Genomic DNA, 15,695 nt, shown 5'->3' on the forward strand with positions numbered 1-15,695 from the left:
AGAGAAGTTGAGAAGGAAAGGGGAGATAGAGAGAGAGAAAGAGAGACATCTACAGCACTGCTTCACCACTTGTGAAGCTCCCCCTCCCCACCACCACCCCCAGAGGTGAAGACCAGGGCTTGAACAAACTCCTTGTGCATTGCAACATGTGTGCTCGACCAGGTGTGCCACTGCCTTGCCCTGCTACAGGACTTGTTTTACTCATTTTATAGACAAGACATGTAAGGTTCAGAGGGATGGAAGAATTTCTTTAAATCCTAAAACTAACGAACAGAGGAGTCTAAATTTAAACACAAATATTATGCTTCCAGAGTCTTGAATTTTTAACCGCTATGCTAGGCCTACTCTTGAAAAAAAATAAATAAATAAAGCTGAGCCAGGCAGTGACACACCTGGTTAAGTACACACATTACAGTGTGTAGAGACTTGGGTTCAAGCCCCTGGTCCCCACCTGCAGGGGAAAAGCTTCACAAATGGTGAAGCAGGGCTGCAGGTATCTATCTCTCTCCCTCTCTATCTCCCCCACCCCTCTTAATTTCTCTCTGTTTCTATCCAATAATAAATAAATTAAATGTTAAAAAAATAAAACCCCATGCAGCTCTAAGTCATTGGTAATAGTGTGTCATTTCCCTTAGTTTTGTGGTGGCAGGAAGCTTCCTTAAACTTCAGAAAACCAGTGAGTTGTCAGAAAAGTCCTAACTCCTGTTTGTATAAAAAAACACAGTCAAAATGCACCGTGACTTTTCCAACAGCCCAATATTTCTACCAATTGGTGTGTTCTCCATCCAGATTATTTACACACACACACACACACACACACACACACACACACACACACACACACACACACTTTGTTTCTTTCACACCCTGGCTTATTTAACTCTCCAGAGCTTTGTTTAATTGAAAAGGCTTATTTTCACAAGTTTGACTGTTGTATTAACAAACATAAAATAAGACTCAGCAAAGCTGGACGTAATAGAGAAAACATGTGCTGTAGATAAGAGGCGGATGTACAGCAACACCCAGACAGGGCATATTTGGGGACAGATGGCCTTCTTACTGCTCCCACATGGAGGCCTAGCATCCTGTATGTCCCTGGCTACTGCATCCTTGTTAAAAAGAGAAATGCATTGCTAATTAATGAGGGAGGGGGCCGGAGGAGAACCAGAAAGTCACTCTGACACATGCAGTTCTGGGTATTGAACTTAGGACCCCAGGCATACACATCCTGTACTTGATTGTCGAACCACATCCCCAGAAGCTCTCCCTGTGTTCCTAGCACATAGAGCCTATCTTACTAGAAGTATTCAGAAAGGCTTTTTGAGACTCTTAGAAAACAGCCTCCTACCTTCCTTCTGGTGCCTTCCTGCTTGGCCTTGGGGTGCTCTTTGCTTCACCTTCTAAGGCTTTCATAGTAAGCTCCTTATGCCTGTTTATGAGGCAGCTGCTGCTGCTTCTCTTTTTCCTCCTCTTCTTCAAGATCACTCAGCAGCAAGCCTGGGTTGACATGCTCCAGTGTGTAGTACCTTGCCAAGCAATATGTTAAACACTTTTTCTATGCATTATTCTGTTTATTTGTGCATTCATCCATTTAATGAATATTTATTATACCTGTACTTTGTGCTAAATGACAGTGCCACAAACAGACCATTATCCTCTCTTTTATTCTAGTGAGATTACAACAGGGGAATAAATATGCAACAGATACACTCTGTGTGTGGGTGCGTGTGTATGAGTGGGGGCGGTGAGAGAGAGAGAAAGAGAGAGAGAGAGAGAAAGAGACCAGAGATTAGAAGGTTGTATGAGACTGTGACAGGCACCCCTATGAAATTCATAAATAACACCCCACCCCCCATGTTACAGGAAAGGAAACTGAAGTTCTGAATGGTTAAGTTGCCCAGAGTCACATGGCCAGCCAGTAGGCTGAGTTGAGAGGCAACTCCACATTGGTCAATTTCCAAAGTTCACCCTCTTAACTGTGATAGTTTATTGTCTCTCCAATGTGTGAAGTACATATATAGCCATTAATTCTAGTCCTATACAGTTGGGTTCTGGCTTCTTCTCAAATGTGTGGCATGGCAATTGTTTCCAATTAGTTGTGGCTGTAGTTCAGTGCATTTGTTCAAAGAGAGTATGCACGCAAAGCAGGGGTCACATGCCCTCAGCCTTGTGGATGTGCACAATGTATAAATAATACATTCTAAAAACTGGGATTCATTGGCGTCACCACATTTGTTTCCCATTAGCTTATGCTACTCAAATACAAACAGTCAAGCATGTATTTACAGCGCTGTGGACATAGGAAGCCAGGCCCCCAAAGCATTCCTTGCAGGTTGGATAAAGCTGAACATCCAAATCGTTCAAAGTCAGCATCATAAGCTTGGTTTATTAGAAATATATCCTGGATTCCAAATATTAAAAATGCCTAGAGAGATGTATGTGGGTAGCCAAAAGAGACAAAACCAGCTAGATTCTCAAAGTATGTCCCACGCCCCCATATTTGCAGTATCGATTTTATTACTTATCTTTTAGTTTCAAAGCCTTAAAGAGCTTAAAGTCAGGAGAACTCTTAGCTGTGTGGCAGCAGTAGTGGAATTTTTCTTTCTATTCTAACCAGATGTCTGAAGCCTTTCAAAACAAACCTGTTTATGATGAGATAGTTTGGTTATTTAAGATGGCAAGGCTGGGCAAAACAGGCAGGAAGCATCTAATGTCATTATGTCCCTGGCTTTCCCATTCAGTAACAAAAAGTTTTTATGTCAAGATACATTGCAGTTCATGGCCAACAACTGAGAAAATTAGATTAAACTTGAAAGTGTCCCAGATATGTGGCAGTGAAGAAATGAAGTCTCTTTAGTTGATGTCTTTACTGGAGACATCATGTTTTTGTTTGTTTGTTTGTTTTTGCATCAATCGATGCTGCACCGAAGAGCAAAAGACATCATTTTTAATGAGATCTCTACCACTTAATCAGTGACTTGGTCAAGTTAGGGGCCTCACTGAGTCTCAGTGTTCTCCCTTGATGTGGAGGATGGGAGTGGCAGTCTCCTCTGTCATATAAATTAGTGGTAAGGTTTGAGGGTTGTGTGAGAGAACATATGTTAATTCCTAGCAGTGTGTGGCAGTTAAGAGTCATATCCTTGCAATCAAGATAATTCCAAGAGGCCTGTTATTTATTCCAAGTAGATGGATCAAGAGTTGCTGCTCTCATGGTCTGGTTTCTGCATATATGACTCCCTAAAATATGAGATTGTCAACAAAGCATGATAAAGAGCCTTGACAAAATCATATTGTCCCATGCTGCTATTGCTGTCTTGGTTATGGTTTTAAGAACACAAAATTGCTATATTCTAGAAAGCCTTTGTCCTCTTCTTACATTGTGCGTCTAATTTTCTTACATAATTATTCCAGACTTTTTGTTTCCTTTTATCACACGACCCTAGTACCTATTCCCAGGCTAACTTTAAATATCTCCTTTTCTAATAAAATGAAGTCAACCACCTTTACACAAGGATAGTCTCCTTAACTACAAAGACAAAAAGTCATCATGCCCATGCCTAAGTAAAACGGATATCACTGGATTGAATTTCCTTTCTGTTAAAAAAGGAAGGAAGGAAGGAAGGAAGGAAGGAAGGAAGGAAGGAAGGAAGGAAGAAAAGAAAAGAAAAGAAAAGAAAAGAAAAGAAAAGAAAAGAAAAGAAAAGAAAAGAAAAGAAAAGAAAAGAAAAGATAGAGAGATTGGAAGAGCATGTCTTATGGCTATAAATGCATGTGGTGGAGGTGATGCTTGTCTGATGATTATTTCAGAGTATTTCTGGGAAGTAGAGTCACACTTGAACAGTTTTTATTAAAGTGTTGGCTAGGGGTTCATTCATAGTAAAAGGAGGGGCAGAGTGATATAAAAATACACTTTGTGTCCACCATCCCAGACCTATCAAAACAGTTGTTCTGTGGGTGTGGTCAGAGAGCCTGTGTTTCTTTTTCTTTTTTTTTTTTATCGTTGTTTGTTGTGATTGTTATTGTTGTCATTGCTGTCATTGTTGTTGGATGAGACAGAGAGAAACTGAGAGAGGAAGGGGAGACAGAAGGGAGAGAGAAAGATAGACACCTGCAGACCTGCTTGTCAAGAGAACCCCCCTGCAGGTGGGGAGCCCGGGGATCTTTAAGCCAGCCCTTGCGATTTGCTCCAAGTTCGCTTAACCTGCTGCGCTACTGCCTGACCCCCGAGAGCCTGTGTTTCTAACTAGTGTCCTAGATGACTTTTTTAAAAGATTTGGTTTAATGAAGATTCTGTTCATGTGATCTCCCCTTTTTTTAAAGAGGCAATTTTTCTTTCTTGCTGTGTTGATGAGTTCTTGATAATTTGGTAGCAAGTAAAGGTCTTTCGTCTCCCATTCTGTAGGAAGTCTCTGTAGGTAGTGGTTCCTTTTTCTGTGCAGAAGCTTTTCAGTTTGATGTAATCCTATTGGTTTGTTTTTTGTTTTCTCTACTGTTGGACTTGAGTCATCAAAGATGTCTTTAAAGCTTCAATTGAAAAGAGTTTCACCAATGTTTTCCTCTAAATATTTGATGGTCTCTGGTCTAACATACAAATCTTTGATTCATTTGGAGTTTACTTTTGTGTGTGTTGAAATGTACTGGTCCCATTTCATTCTTCTGAGCATTTCAACTCAATTTCCCCAGCACCATCTGTTGAAAAGATTCTCCTTTCTACACCAAAACAAAACTGCAGAGGATGGGGAGGGGATCCAGGTGTATGATGGTGGAAAAGAACCTAAATTGGGAGTGTTTTGCAGACACCTGTCACAGGGAGATGAGAGATTGTACCCATGTATTAACAAATGTACTGTAATCCATTAAACCCCTAATAAAGACAAGAAAAACTAAATTAAAGAATTTTTTAATTTATTATCTATGAAAGTTCCCTTTAAGGAAGAGCAAAAGAGAGAGAGTGAGAAGCCAGAGCACCACTCAGGTACATGCAGTGCCAGGGATCAACCCAAGAACCTCAAGCAGGAAAGTTCCATATTCTACCTGTTGAGCTATTTCCCCAGCCAGCCAGGTGACTCTTAGGGAAATTGGAGAGTTAACTCCCATGGCATTTAAATTTATACAAATGCACTGACTCAATATTCCTGCTAATGAGAAACTAAGGAAATAATTTCAAAATAGGGAAGGAGCCCTGTATATTCTTCTGGTGTTCCACATCTCTTTGATCAAATGAACAAGAAGTGATATAAATATTCAATATTGGGGAGAGTGTTTAAATAAGTTTCAGTAGACCCCTTGAGTGCACTAGGTGGTTTATCATATCTAAAATATTACATTTATCATTTCTTCACAATTCTATGATGCAGGCATCAATTTCCAAATTTCACTGATGAGGAGTATGAATTGGCAACAGGGTCCAGGTGGTGGTGCACCTGGTTAAGTGCACACATTACAGTGTGCAATGACTTGGGTTCAGTCAAGTCCCTGGTCTCCACCTGCAGGGGGAAAGCTACATGAGGGGTGAAGCAAGGATACAGGTGTCTCTGTCTTTCTCCCTCTCTATCTCCACTTCTCTCAATTTCTTTGTCTCTATCCAATAATAAATAAATAAAATATTTTTCTAAAAAGAGAGAATTAGCAGCAATTCTCTTAACAGGTGGAAAAAGAGGTTTCAAAAAAGTGTGATTTTAATTTTCCAAGGCCTTGTGCATTTCTCAATGAGACATACCACCAACGCATACATGGCAGAAGCATCAAGTTATCAAACAACCACAGGGGAAGGAAGTGGAACAATCATCCCTGTGTTTTATTGATTGATTTTCATTATTGTTGTTATTTTTAATTTGATAAGATGGGGAAGGGAGAGAGAGAACTGCAGTACTACTTCACTTCTTGTGAAGCTTCCCTCTTGCAGGTGGTAACTGAGGTCCTGAACTATTTAAGACTTGGCTTTAAAACATCTGATAGTAAGGTGTCCCTTGAGAATATCAAATGCCTGATTTTTTAAAAAATATTTATTTATTTATTTATTTATTCCCTTTCGTTGCCCTTGTTGTTTTATTGTTGTAGTTATTGATGTTGTCGTTGTTGGATAGGACAGAGAGAAATGGAGAGAGGAGGGGAAGACAGAGAGGGGGAGAGAAAGATAGATACCTGCAGACCTGCTTCACCACCTGTGAAGCGACTCCCCTGCAGGTGGGGAGCCAGGGCTCGAACCGGGATCCTTATGCCGGTCCTTGTGCTTTGTGCCACCTGCACTTAACCCGCTGAGCTACAGCCCGACTCCCAAATGCCTGATTTTATATGTAAAACCTTTATATAAAATTCTTTCTGTTTTGTCTATTTGCTTTCAGAGAACTGCTCAGCACTGGCTTATGCTGGTGCTGGGGATTGAAGCTGGAACCTCAGAGCTTCAGACATGAAAGTCATTTGTATAACCATTATGCTGTCTCCAATCCCTCTTTGTTTTTAAATTTCCTGCAGAGCCAAGGATTCATACATGAATGATTCTACTGCTTCTGGGCCAACTCTTTTGTTCAAAGAAAGGGGGAGAGATATCACAGTTTCAGAGCTTCCCTCAGTGCTATACTACTCCCATGTGGTACTAGGGCTTGAATCTGGGCCACACATCATCAATGCACATCCCCTCATGCTCTACCCAGTGAGATTTATTGCATCCATGACCCAGAGTGAAAGACACATGGCTAAACAGTGTGCAATCCAAGTGAGCTATTTTGCCAGTCCTCACCATTCTTACATATATATATATATATATATATATATAGAAGAGAAAGGCAGAACAGAGGACTATTTAGCTCTAACATGTGGTGGTACAGAGGATTAAACCTGAGGCCTCCAATGTCTCAGGCATTTAAGTCCTGTGCTTTAAAATTGAGCTATCTCCCTAGCCTATAATTTCCCCATATAATGTAAATGCTTAGTCTAGAAGGCATTGTAAAATATGAAAGAGGGCTGGTCTGGGAGGTGGCACAATGGATAAAGCATTGGACTGTCAAGCATGAGTTCTTGAGTTCAATCCCCAGCAGCACATGTACCAGAGTGATGTCTGGTTCTCTCCCTCCCTCCCTCCCTCCCTCCCTCCCTCCCTCCCTCCCTCCCTCCCTCCCTCCTCCTATCTTTCTCATAAATAAATAAAATCTTTTTTAAAAAAAAGAAACTAGCGAGGGAACACAAAGGTCAATGTGAACTGTATCAAGCTAATCTGATTTTTCTGTCAAGTTCAGGATTGTTCTAGACCCATATTTCATGCTGGTAACTTCTTTTTTTATAAAAACTTTTTTAAAATATTTACTTATTTCTTTATTCCTTTTTGTTGCACTTGTCGTTTTATTGTTCTAGTTATTGTTGTTGTTATTGATGTCCTTGTTAGATAGGACAGAGAGAAATAGAAGAGGGGAATACAGAGAGGGGGAGAGAAAGACAGACACCTGCAGACCTACTTTACCACCTGTGAAGTGACCCATCTGCAGGTGGGGAGCCAGGGGCTCGAACTGGGATCCTTACACCCACCCTTGCACTTTGCACTACTTGCGCTTAACACACTACGCTACTGCCCGACTCCCACCGGTAACTTCTTATCCCTGACACCTTTCCCTTCTTTCATCACACTCAAGCATTGGACTTATCTGTAAAACATTTGCTTTCATAGTAGCTTTCTAGGATTCGGTTTATTCTGAGTTAATATGCAAGCGAGTATTTGTATAAAATGGTTTGTGAATGTGCTACATACTTTCTTTCATGATGAAATTGTTTCCAAAATGGGAGTCATTTAACAACTGAAGAAAAAATATTACTGGCAAAAGTTTTAAAGTTTTACTTTTAATTGCACACAAAAATATAAATAAAGAACTACCAAGGAGTACTAAGGGCATTAGACACGAGCTTAGAGAAATGGCCTCTCAGAGATTAGCTACAGGACTTAGCCAGGCTAGTTCAAAAGGGCCTAACCATTAATTCAGATCTTTTATAATGAACCTGTTCTTGGGCTTTCTCCTCTTTTCATGAGGCTGTGAAAGTGGCTTTTAAAGAACTTTAAAAGAAAGATACTTCACTTTGCTCCAGTTCAGCAGCACATCTGCTGAGCGTCTACTATGTGCCGGGCTTACATGCTATGGGGTTCAAAGATAGATAAGACACAACCTTTTGGAAGCTCACAATCTGGTGGTAGATTGAAGTCACATGTATGAATAAATAATAACAGGTTGCAAACATGAAACATTGTGTAAAAGGTTCAGGTAAAGGGATCTGGACTGGTGAAATAGTTCATTTGGATAGTTTTTTTTTTTAATTTCTTTATTGGGGAATTAATGTTTTACTTTCAACAGTAAATACAATAGCTGCATAACAGCTTTACTTTTCTAGATATGGCTTTTGCATTTACGCACACAAGGAAAGTTTTCTCAATTGCAGTATAGCCAGCATCTTTGGTTGGCCATTATTTAAAAACAAAAGGTGGGGGAATTGGGCAGTAGCACAGTGGGTTAAGTGCAGGTGGCGCAAAGCTGCAAGGACCAGCACAAGTATCCCAGTTCAAGGCCCTGGCTCCCCACCTGCAGGGGAGTCGCTTCACAGGTGGTGAAGCAGGTCTGCAGTCATCTATATTTCTCTCCGCCTCTGTCTTCCCCCCCTCTATCCATCCTATTCAACAATGATGACAACAATAATAACTACCACAATAAAACAACAGGGGCAACAAAAGGGAGTAAATAAACAAATAAAACAAGGGGTGGGGGCTGAAAACTAGGACCACAAAGGGGTGGTGAGCAGAAGTTAGAGCAGGAATAGAAGATTATGGAATACAACCTTGGAGAGAGATGGTGAAGAAAAGTGGAATGCGTGACAGATGACTCACACTGTGGTTAATGGAAAGACCTCTCTGAGGTGGAAGCCACCATTAACTTAGAAAGGCATGGACCATGGAACTAAAATCCCAGTGCTGCAAAGCAAAACAAATGTGCCTCTTGTTGACTTCACTCTCCCAACTAACACAGAATTAATTAATCCCTGAGTAGCTTTCTGAAATCGTAGAATAGGGAAATACTTGGAAATATTTGCTTCAAGATCTGATATATGGGGGGCTGGACAGTGGTGCACCTGGTTAAGCACACCTATTGCCATGAGTAAAGCCCGGTCCAAGCCCCATGAGTAGTAAAACAGATCTGCAGGTGTTTCTCTTTTTTCTCTTTTTCTCCCTCCCCTTTCCTTTCTCTCAGTTTCTCTCTGTCTTAACCAATAAAATAGAAGAAGAAAAAAATGTCCTCCAGGACTCTTGGATTCATTGTGCTGGCACAGAGTCCCAGCTATAACCCTGGTGGCAAAAGAAAAAAAAAGAAGGAAGGGAGGGAGGGAGGGAGAGAGGAAGATATATATATATATGGGGAGGAGGAAAGAAATGGGAGGGGAAGGGAAGGGAATGGGGAGGGGAGGAAGGGAGGGGAGGGGTGGGGAAGTAGGGGAGGGGAGGGAGAGGGAAAAGGGAAGGGAAGGGGAGGGGAGGGGAGGGGAGGGGAGGGGAGGGGAGGGAAGGGAAGGGAAGGGAAGGGAAGGGAAGGGAAGGGAAGGGAAGGGAAGGGAAGGGAAGGGAAGGGAAGGGAAGGGAAGGGAAGGGAAGGGAAGGGAAGGGAAGGGAAGGGAAAAGAAAGATTCATTTTGAATGTATAAAAGTCACTGCTACTATGTCTTTTATTTGTTGAAAGGTGTTCCTTGTTCTCCAGGGGTCCTTTTCTGTTCTGGGTAAACTCTCAGCCCTGGAATATGCTCCCCCCTGAACAAGTCTTGTTTTCTAACACGGAGGCTTTCAGGAACTTAAATACCGTGGTATGGGAAGGTTTGATACACTATATACTCTGACTACTTCATGGTATAAGTAGAATAAAGAATCATGTCAAATGCTGTGGAAAAGTCCAAAAGTATGTAATTCTAAAGCATATATGCAGCTTACACCTGTTTTAGCTGGACTTAAGTTTCAGCAGCTTCTGTATGAGTCACTTAACATTTTAATGCCTCCAGTTAGTAGCATGCTGCTTTAGTTCTATCTGAAAACTATGAAGAGCTGCTGCATTCCTGTTCACTTTCTTTCAGCTCCTGAGAACCATGTCTGTACCCAAAGGAAGAGTTCTGGAAAAAAGCCTTGATGAGGAAGGACTTGAGAGTGGCGACTGCGGTGATGATGAAGATGAGTGCATTGGAGGATCCGGTGATGGGATGATGAAAGTGAAGAATCAACTCCGCTTCCTTGCAGGTAACTGATTGGTGCTGGTTCACATCTGCAGAAATGGTGCTGCTTGGAAATTTAAAAAAAAAAAACTGCTCTCTGTAACCCCTTGAAAGTCCCTGCAATATATATACCACTACCAGTTACTCAAGGAAAAATATACTTTGAGGAAAAAAAATAAGGTATCAAATGGCCATGTATTTTAAACTCTGGAGCTAGTAAATTAAAAAGGTATCATCCTGGTTTTCATTGTCTAAAACAATGACCTAATCAGTTGAATCCATTTCTCATTTGAAATGTCCTTGGTTCTTATCAGTTATAAGAAATGCAGCCTTATAACTGGTGGTGGGAATTGTGTGGAATTGTAACCCTCTTATCCTATAACCATAAATTAAATAAATAATAAAAAATACAACCTTGAGAATCTAGGTAAAACCAATCATGGGATAAGTTTTGAAAGATTGCACTACAGATCTCTAGAACTTTCTCATTTTGCATGTCTGAGACTGTACTCATCAACAATTCTTTCATTTCCTCCTCTACAACCCTTGGCACTTTTTATTTTATCTTTCTGAGTTTAGCTCTATGACTGACTTCTTTATTTCTTTTCTTTTTCTTTATGGGTTGGTTAATGGTTTACAGTCAGCAGTAAAATACAGTAGATTGTACATGTGTAACATTTCTCAGTTTTCCATGTAACAATTCAACACCCTGTAGGTCCTCTTATGCCATCATGTTCCAGGACCTGAGCCCTCTCCCCCACCCCACCCAAGAGTATTTTTACTTTGATGCAATACACCAGACCCAGTCCAAGTTCTGCTTTGTGTTTTATTTTTCAACTTCTTTTTTATTATTATTAGTGATTTAATAGTGATCTACATGATTGTGGGATAGGAGGGATACAGTTCATACATTCCTACCACCAGAGTACCATATCCCATTCCCTTTGTTGAGAGTTTCCCTGTTCTTTATCCCTTTGGGAGTATGGGCCAAAGATCTTTATGGGTGTAAAACGGGGAGGTCTGACTTATGTAATTACTTCTCCACTGGACATGGACTTTGGCAGGTTGATCCATACCCTCAGCCTGTTTCTATCCTTCTTGGGGTAGGGCTCTGGGGAGGTGGTGTTCCAGGATACCTTGTGAGGTCGTCTTCCCAAGGAACGCAGATTGGCATATGACTGACTTATTTCATTTAGTATCGTGTTCTCAAGACCCATCCATGTTGTACATATGGAAGGATTGCCCTCTTTTTAGAAGCTAAATTATATGCACCACAATTTCTTTATCCACTAACCCACTGATGATTTTTTAATCTGGTTTCTACCTCTTGATTGTTGCGGATAATGCTTCAATGAATAATCTTCCTTATTCCACAATAAGGGTGACTTATAAAATCATCCAGTCTAAAGTGTTCTCCCGAGCTGCCATCTTACACCTGCAGCTGTTTACTATTTCCTTGACTTTGCCACTATTATACCCAACTCAGTGTCACAAATCATTCTTATCAACAGACAATCCTAAACTGGTACTTCTTTTTATTATCCTTCTATTTCTGGTGCCACTGTCATCTTTCTAGTTACCTGGACTTAAAACTAAAGTTATCTATAACTCTTCACCTTTGTCCATCACATGCAGATGGGCTCAAATGCCCTTGTTTCTATCTTCATTTAATTACTCATGTTTGTTTCTATATAGATATCACATTTTCCTTTAACACTAAATAGAAAATTTTATGACTGGGTAGGGGTAGATAGCATAATGGCTATGCCAAGGTCTCTAGTGCCTGAGACTCCAAAGTTCCAGGTTCAACCCCTTGCACCACCATAAACCAGAGCTGAGCAGTGCCCTGGTTAAAAAGAAATAAATAAAGACAATTTCATGACTGATACAGTGAAAAAAATAAGATTGTGATTAGAGCAAAGTTGGATTTGAAGTATGACTTGATTCTGTATCAGCATGACCTCAGACAAGTTTCTTAGGCTCCTGTCATAGTCTTCATTCCATTATCTATTGAATGGGAATCATTTCCCCAACTTTATAAGACTGATACATGATTAAATTGGGAGGGTATGTTCCTAAAACATCTAGCCTAATATCTAGCATGTAGTAGGTATTATCCAATTGCTAGTTTCCTTTCATGAAATCATTTACAACCATCTCAGTCCATATTTATCTCAGTCTTCTGAATTAATAGTCTGTCAGTGCTTTCCATAAATACCCTATAGTGGTTCCTGAGTTTGATTCCTAGGGTATAACATGATCACACAAAGTCTGGCATCCCATAACAAGAATGAGTGCATTTCATAACTTAAAATAACATAATAATCAGGAATAATAGAAACCAGTACCCTAGCCACTGTAGTTATGCATTGATTGTTTCATAGAATTTCCACAGCACCACAGTACCTGTACTATGAATCCTCTGCTCCTGGTGGCTATTCCTTCCTTTCTTTCTTTCTTTCTTTCTTTCTTTCTTTCTTTCTTTCTTTCTTTTTTTCTTTCTATTTTTATTTGGCAAGCCAGACAGAAATTGAGAGGGTAAGGGAGCTAGAGATGCGGAGAGAAAAATAGATACCCACAGACCTGTTTCACCACTCATGAAGCATTCTTCTCTGCAGGTGGGAAGAGGGGACTCAAACCCAGGTCCTTGTGCATAGTGATATGTGAATTTAACTGTGTGCAACACTGCCAAGCACTCTTATTTCTGTTTTATAGATAAGACAACTGATGACAAAATAATGTCAGAGCACTGGTTTAAGGTCCCACCTTCACTAAGGGAATAGTCAGAAATCGATGTTGAACAGTCAGCTTTCAGAGACCTCTCTGTTTGAACAACTCTATTCCCGATTCTTTCTCCAGCTCATCATTACAATCACAAAAAAGACTATTTTGAATTTTGCTGCCTAGAAAAGGTTTTGGTCATTGAAAGGCTGCTCAGAAGATTCACCAAAATATTGACTGATCCCTGGGACACACCAGTATCATTACTTAGCAATAAAAGTCCCGTTTATCCCTACTCTGGGTTTCCTGCCTCTGAGCCACTTCCTTATCCATTTCAAAATACAACTCCCCAATTCCATGGTGACTTAACTTTTAAACAATGTTTGGTGTTGGACCTTGTCAAGGGTCTTTTCAAAATCTAAATAGATTACATCCATTGGTTTCCCTTTGTTCACATGCACATTTATCCTCCCAAAGAATTCTAGTCAATCAGTTAGGCATGATTAACCCTAACTGCTTTGTAAACTGTACAACACTATACAAATGGTGGTTAATTTAATTTTCAGGAAAAATGATGCCTTACTCCCAATAGGTTGCACTTCCCTAACATGTTCAGTGATCCTACCAGCTTGGAGTTCCTTGGATCCCCTTTGAAATGCTTCTCATGGAAAGAAGACTTGCTGGCAATCTTCCAGATGCATGGCACAATAGCTGTTTGGAAAGATAGGCTCTACACTTTGGTCAGCTGTTACACAATTTTCCTCCAAATCTGGTTAGGTGCCATCTGGTCCTGGTGATTCATCAATATCCATTTAGTCAACTCGACTTGGAACACCATGTGTGTTTACCAGCATCTCATTTAGAACACCCAAATCCCTTCCTCTAAAGGACATTTTGGGAATAAAGAGTAAGGCTCACAGTATATCTAGATTCTCTTCTATCTCCCTGATCAAACCTTTTGCACTATGATCAGTAAATGGCCCCTTTAGATGTCTTTCCACTCAGGCTCCCTTCTTTTGATGTACTGGTGAAATACAGGATTGCATGTTTCTATTTCTGGCTTTGCTTCCAATTCCAGTGTGTCCTTGGGTAGGTCCCTTCTTCTTTATAGAAGTCAATTTCTCCAGTTGCAACACAAAGAGAATGTCCAGTCCTTGGTGGTCACCCTAGTCCATCTAAGTGTCATTTCTTCATTGCTTAATCCCTGGAAACTTGTTTATTGGCATTGGGGGGAGAATAAAATTTTATTTCCCTTTTGGTCTTACAGATTCCCTGTTTTCCTTCTCCTGAGATATTTCCACTTAGAAAGTGTCTCATTTTCTCTACTGTCATGTCTTTAACATCTCCAATCTGGCTAGACAGGCTTTTTTATTTTTATTTTTATTTTTTAACTCATTCAATATATTTTATTTTGCTTTAGAGGTTGCAAGTATAGAATTTTGTACATCCTGCTATTTCAGGTCAGAAAGCCTGCAAGACACTTCTCCTTCAAGCTATATCTATAATATTTGCTTAATTAACATAAATGTGATCCCATTTCTTAGCTGCCAGGTGTCTAGTATGGAGGGAGAGAGGCAGAAGAGGTGTTCTTCAAGTAACTCTTCCTTGTTCAGAGGAAAATTTAACATACTGAATAAAACTCCGGACTGTAGAGGGAGACTTGGCGAGTTCAGATCCTGCTGGCAGGCTGAGAGCCTGTGTCTTGGTGTCCTCATCTGTAAGTGGGCATATTAACAATACCTACCTTATAATGCTACTGTGTGGTTTAAATTAATCAATGAAGATGTGACTTTTACTCAGTACTGGACACATCATAACTGTCAGCAATTATGGGATGTCCATCAATGTCCAGGTTCTCTATTGCCTATCTCTGTCAGATAATTATTTACTAAAAATAAACAAAAACCCAAAAAACATACCCTGTGTTGACTGTAAACTATTAATCCCTCAATAAAGAAATTTTTTTTAATCCTGATAAATTAAAGCAATGAATATGTATTTTTTTTAGCAAGGGCTCCCACAACTGTGCCCTCAGCAAACTTGTGTACCAGAATATTCAGAAGGTTTTCTTCATTTACAGACTTTCTGGGATATATTTTAAAACTCGGAATCCCCAAGTCCCCAAAGGTCCTCCTTTTCTCTGAAATATATTTTTTATTTCTAAGGTTAATGCATGATTCTTAGGGTATTCTACTTTTTTTGCCTCTAGGGTTATTGCTGGGGCTCCTCATGCTTGCACCATGAATCTGCTGCTCCTGTAGGCCATTTTTTCCATTTTTGTTGCCCTTGTTGTTATTATTATTTCTATTTCTGTTGTTGTTGGATAGGAGGGGTCCATAAATCAACAACAATTGTGCAATTTAGGAGTTTGTTAGAAGTGCAGAATCTCAGGTATCACTTTAAGTAATGTTGAATTACAAGGTCATGTTAACAAGATACCTAGGATATTTACTTGCAGTTCTTACCATCTTCTCATTGAACACTTGTGGCATTTAGGCTTTGTGCAGTTAAGAAACCACCAAACAGACCCACATAGAGATGCTTATTATTCCAGGAATTGTAAACGTGGTCCAAGGCCCAGTCATCCAGGTGACAGATCAATCACTCACTCACCCAGATTCTAGTCTTTGAATACTGACTGATTATGGGATCCTGAGCAGGTTATGTAGCTGCTCCAAGTCTTGGTTTATTCAGATATAAAAAGGGGCTAATCAGGGAGTCAGGCAGTAGCGCAGCGGGTTAAGCAC

General features: G+C 40.2%; 1 protein-coding gene across 1 annotated transcript in view; it reads left to right on the plus strand.

Moving 5' to 3' along the window:
* Positions 1–15,695, plus strand: part of GPC3 (glypican 3) — a 465,788-nt gene that overhangs the window by 397,001 nt on the left and 53,092 nt on the right. Inside the window, exon 7 of the mRNA XM_007517010.2 lies at positions 10,093–10,252. Within this exon, the coding sequence (XP_007517072.1) occupies positions 10,093–10,252 (160 nt within the window). The remainder of the gene's footprint in view (positions 1–10,092; positions 10,253–15,695) is intronic.

Source organism: Erinaceus europaeus, chromosome X, assembly GCF_950295315.1.
Source record: "Erinaceus europaeus chromosome X, mEriEur2.1, whole genome shotgun sequence".
Taxonomy (NCBI): Eukaryota; Metazoa; Chordata; class Mammalia; order Eulipotyphla; family Erinaceidae; genus Erinaceus; species Erinaceus europaeus.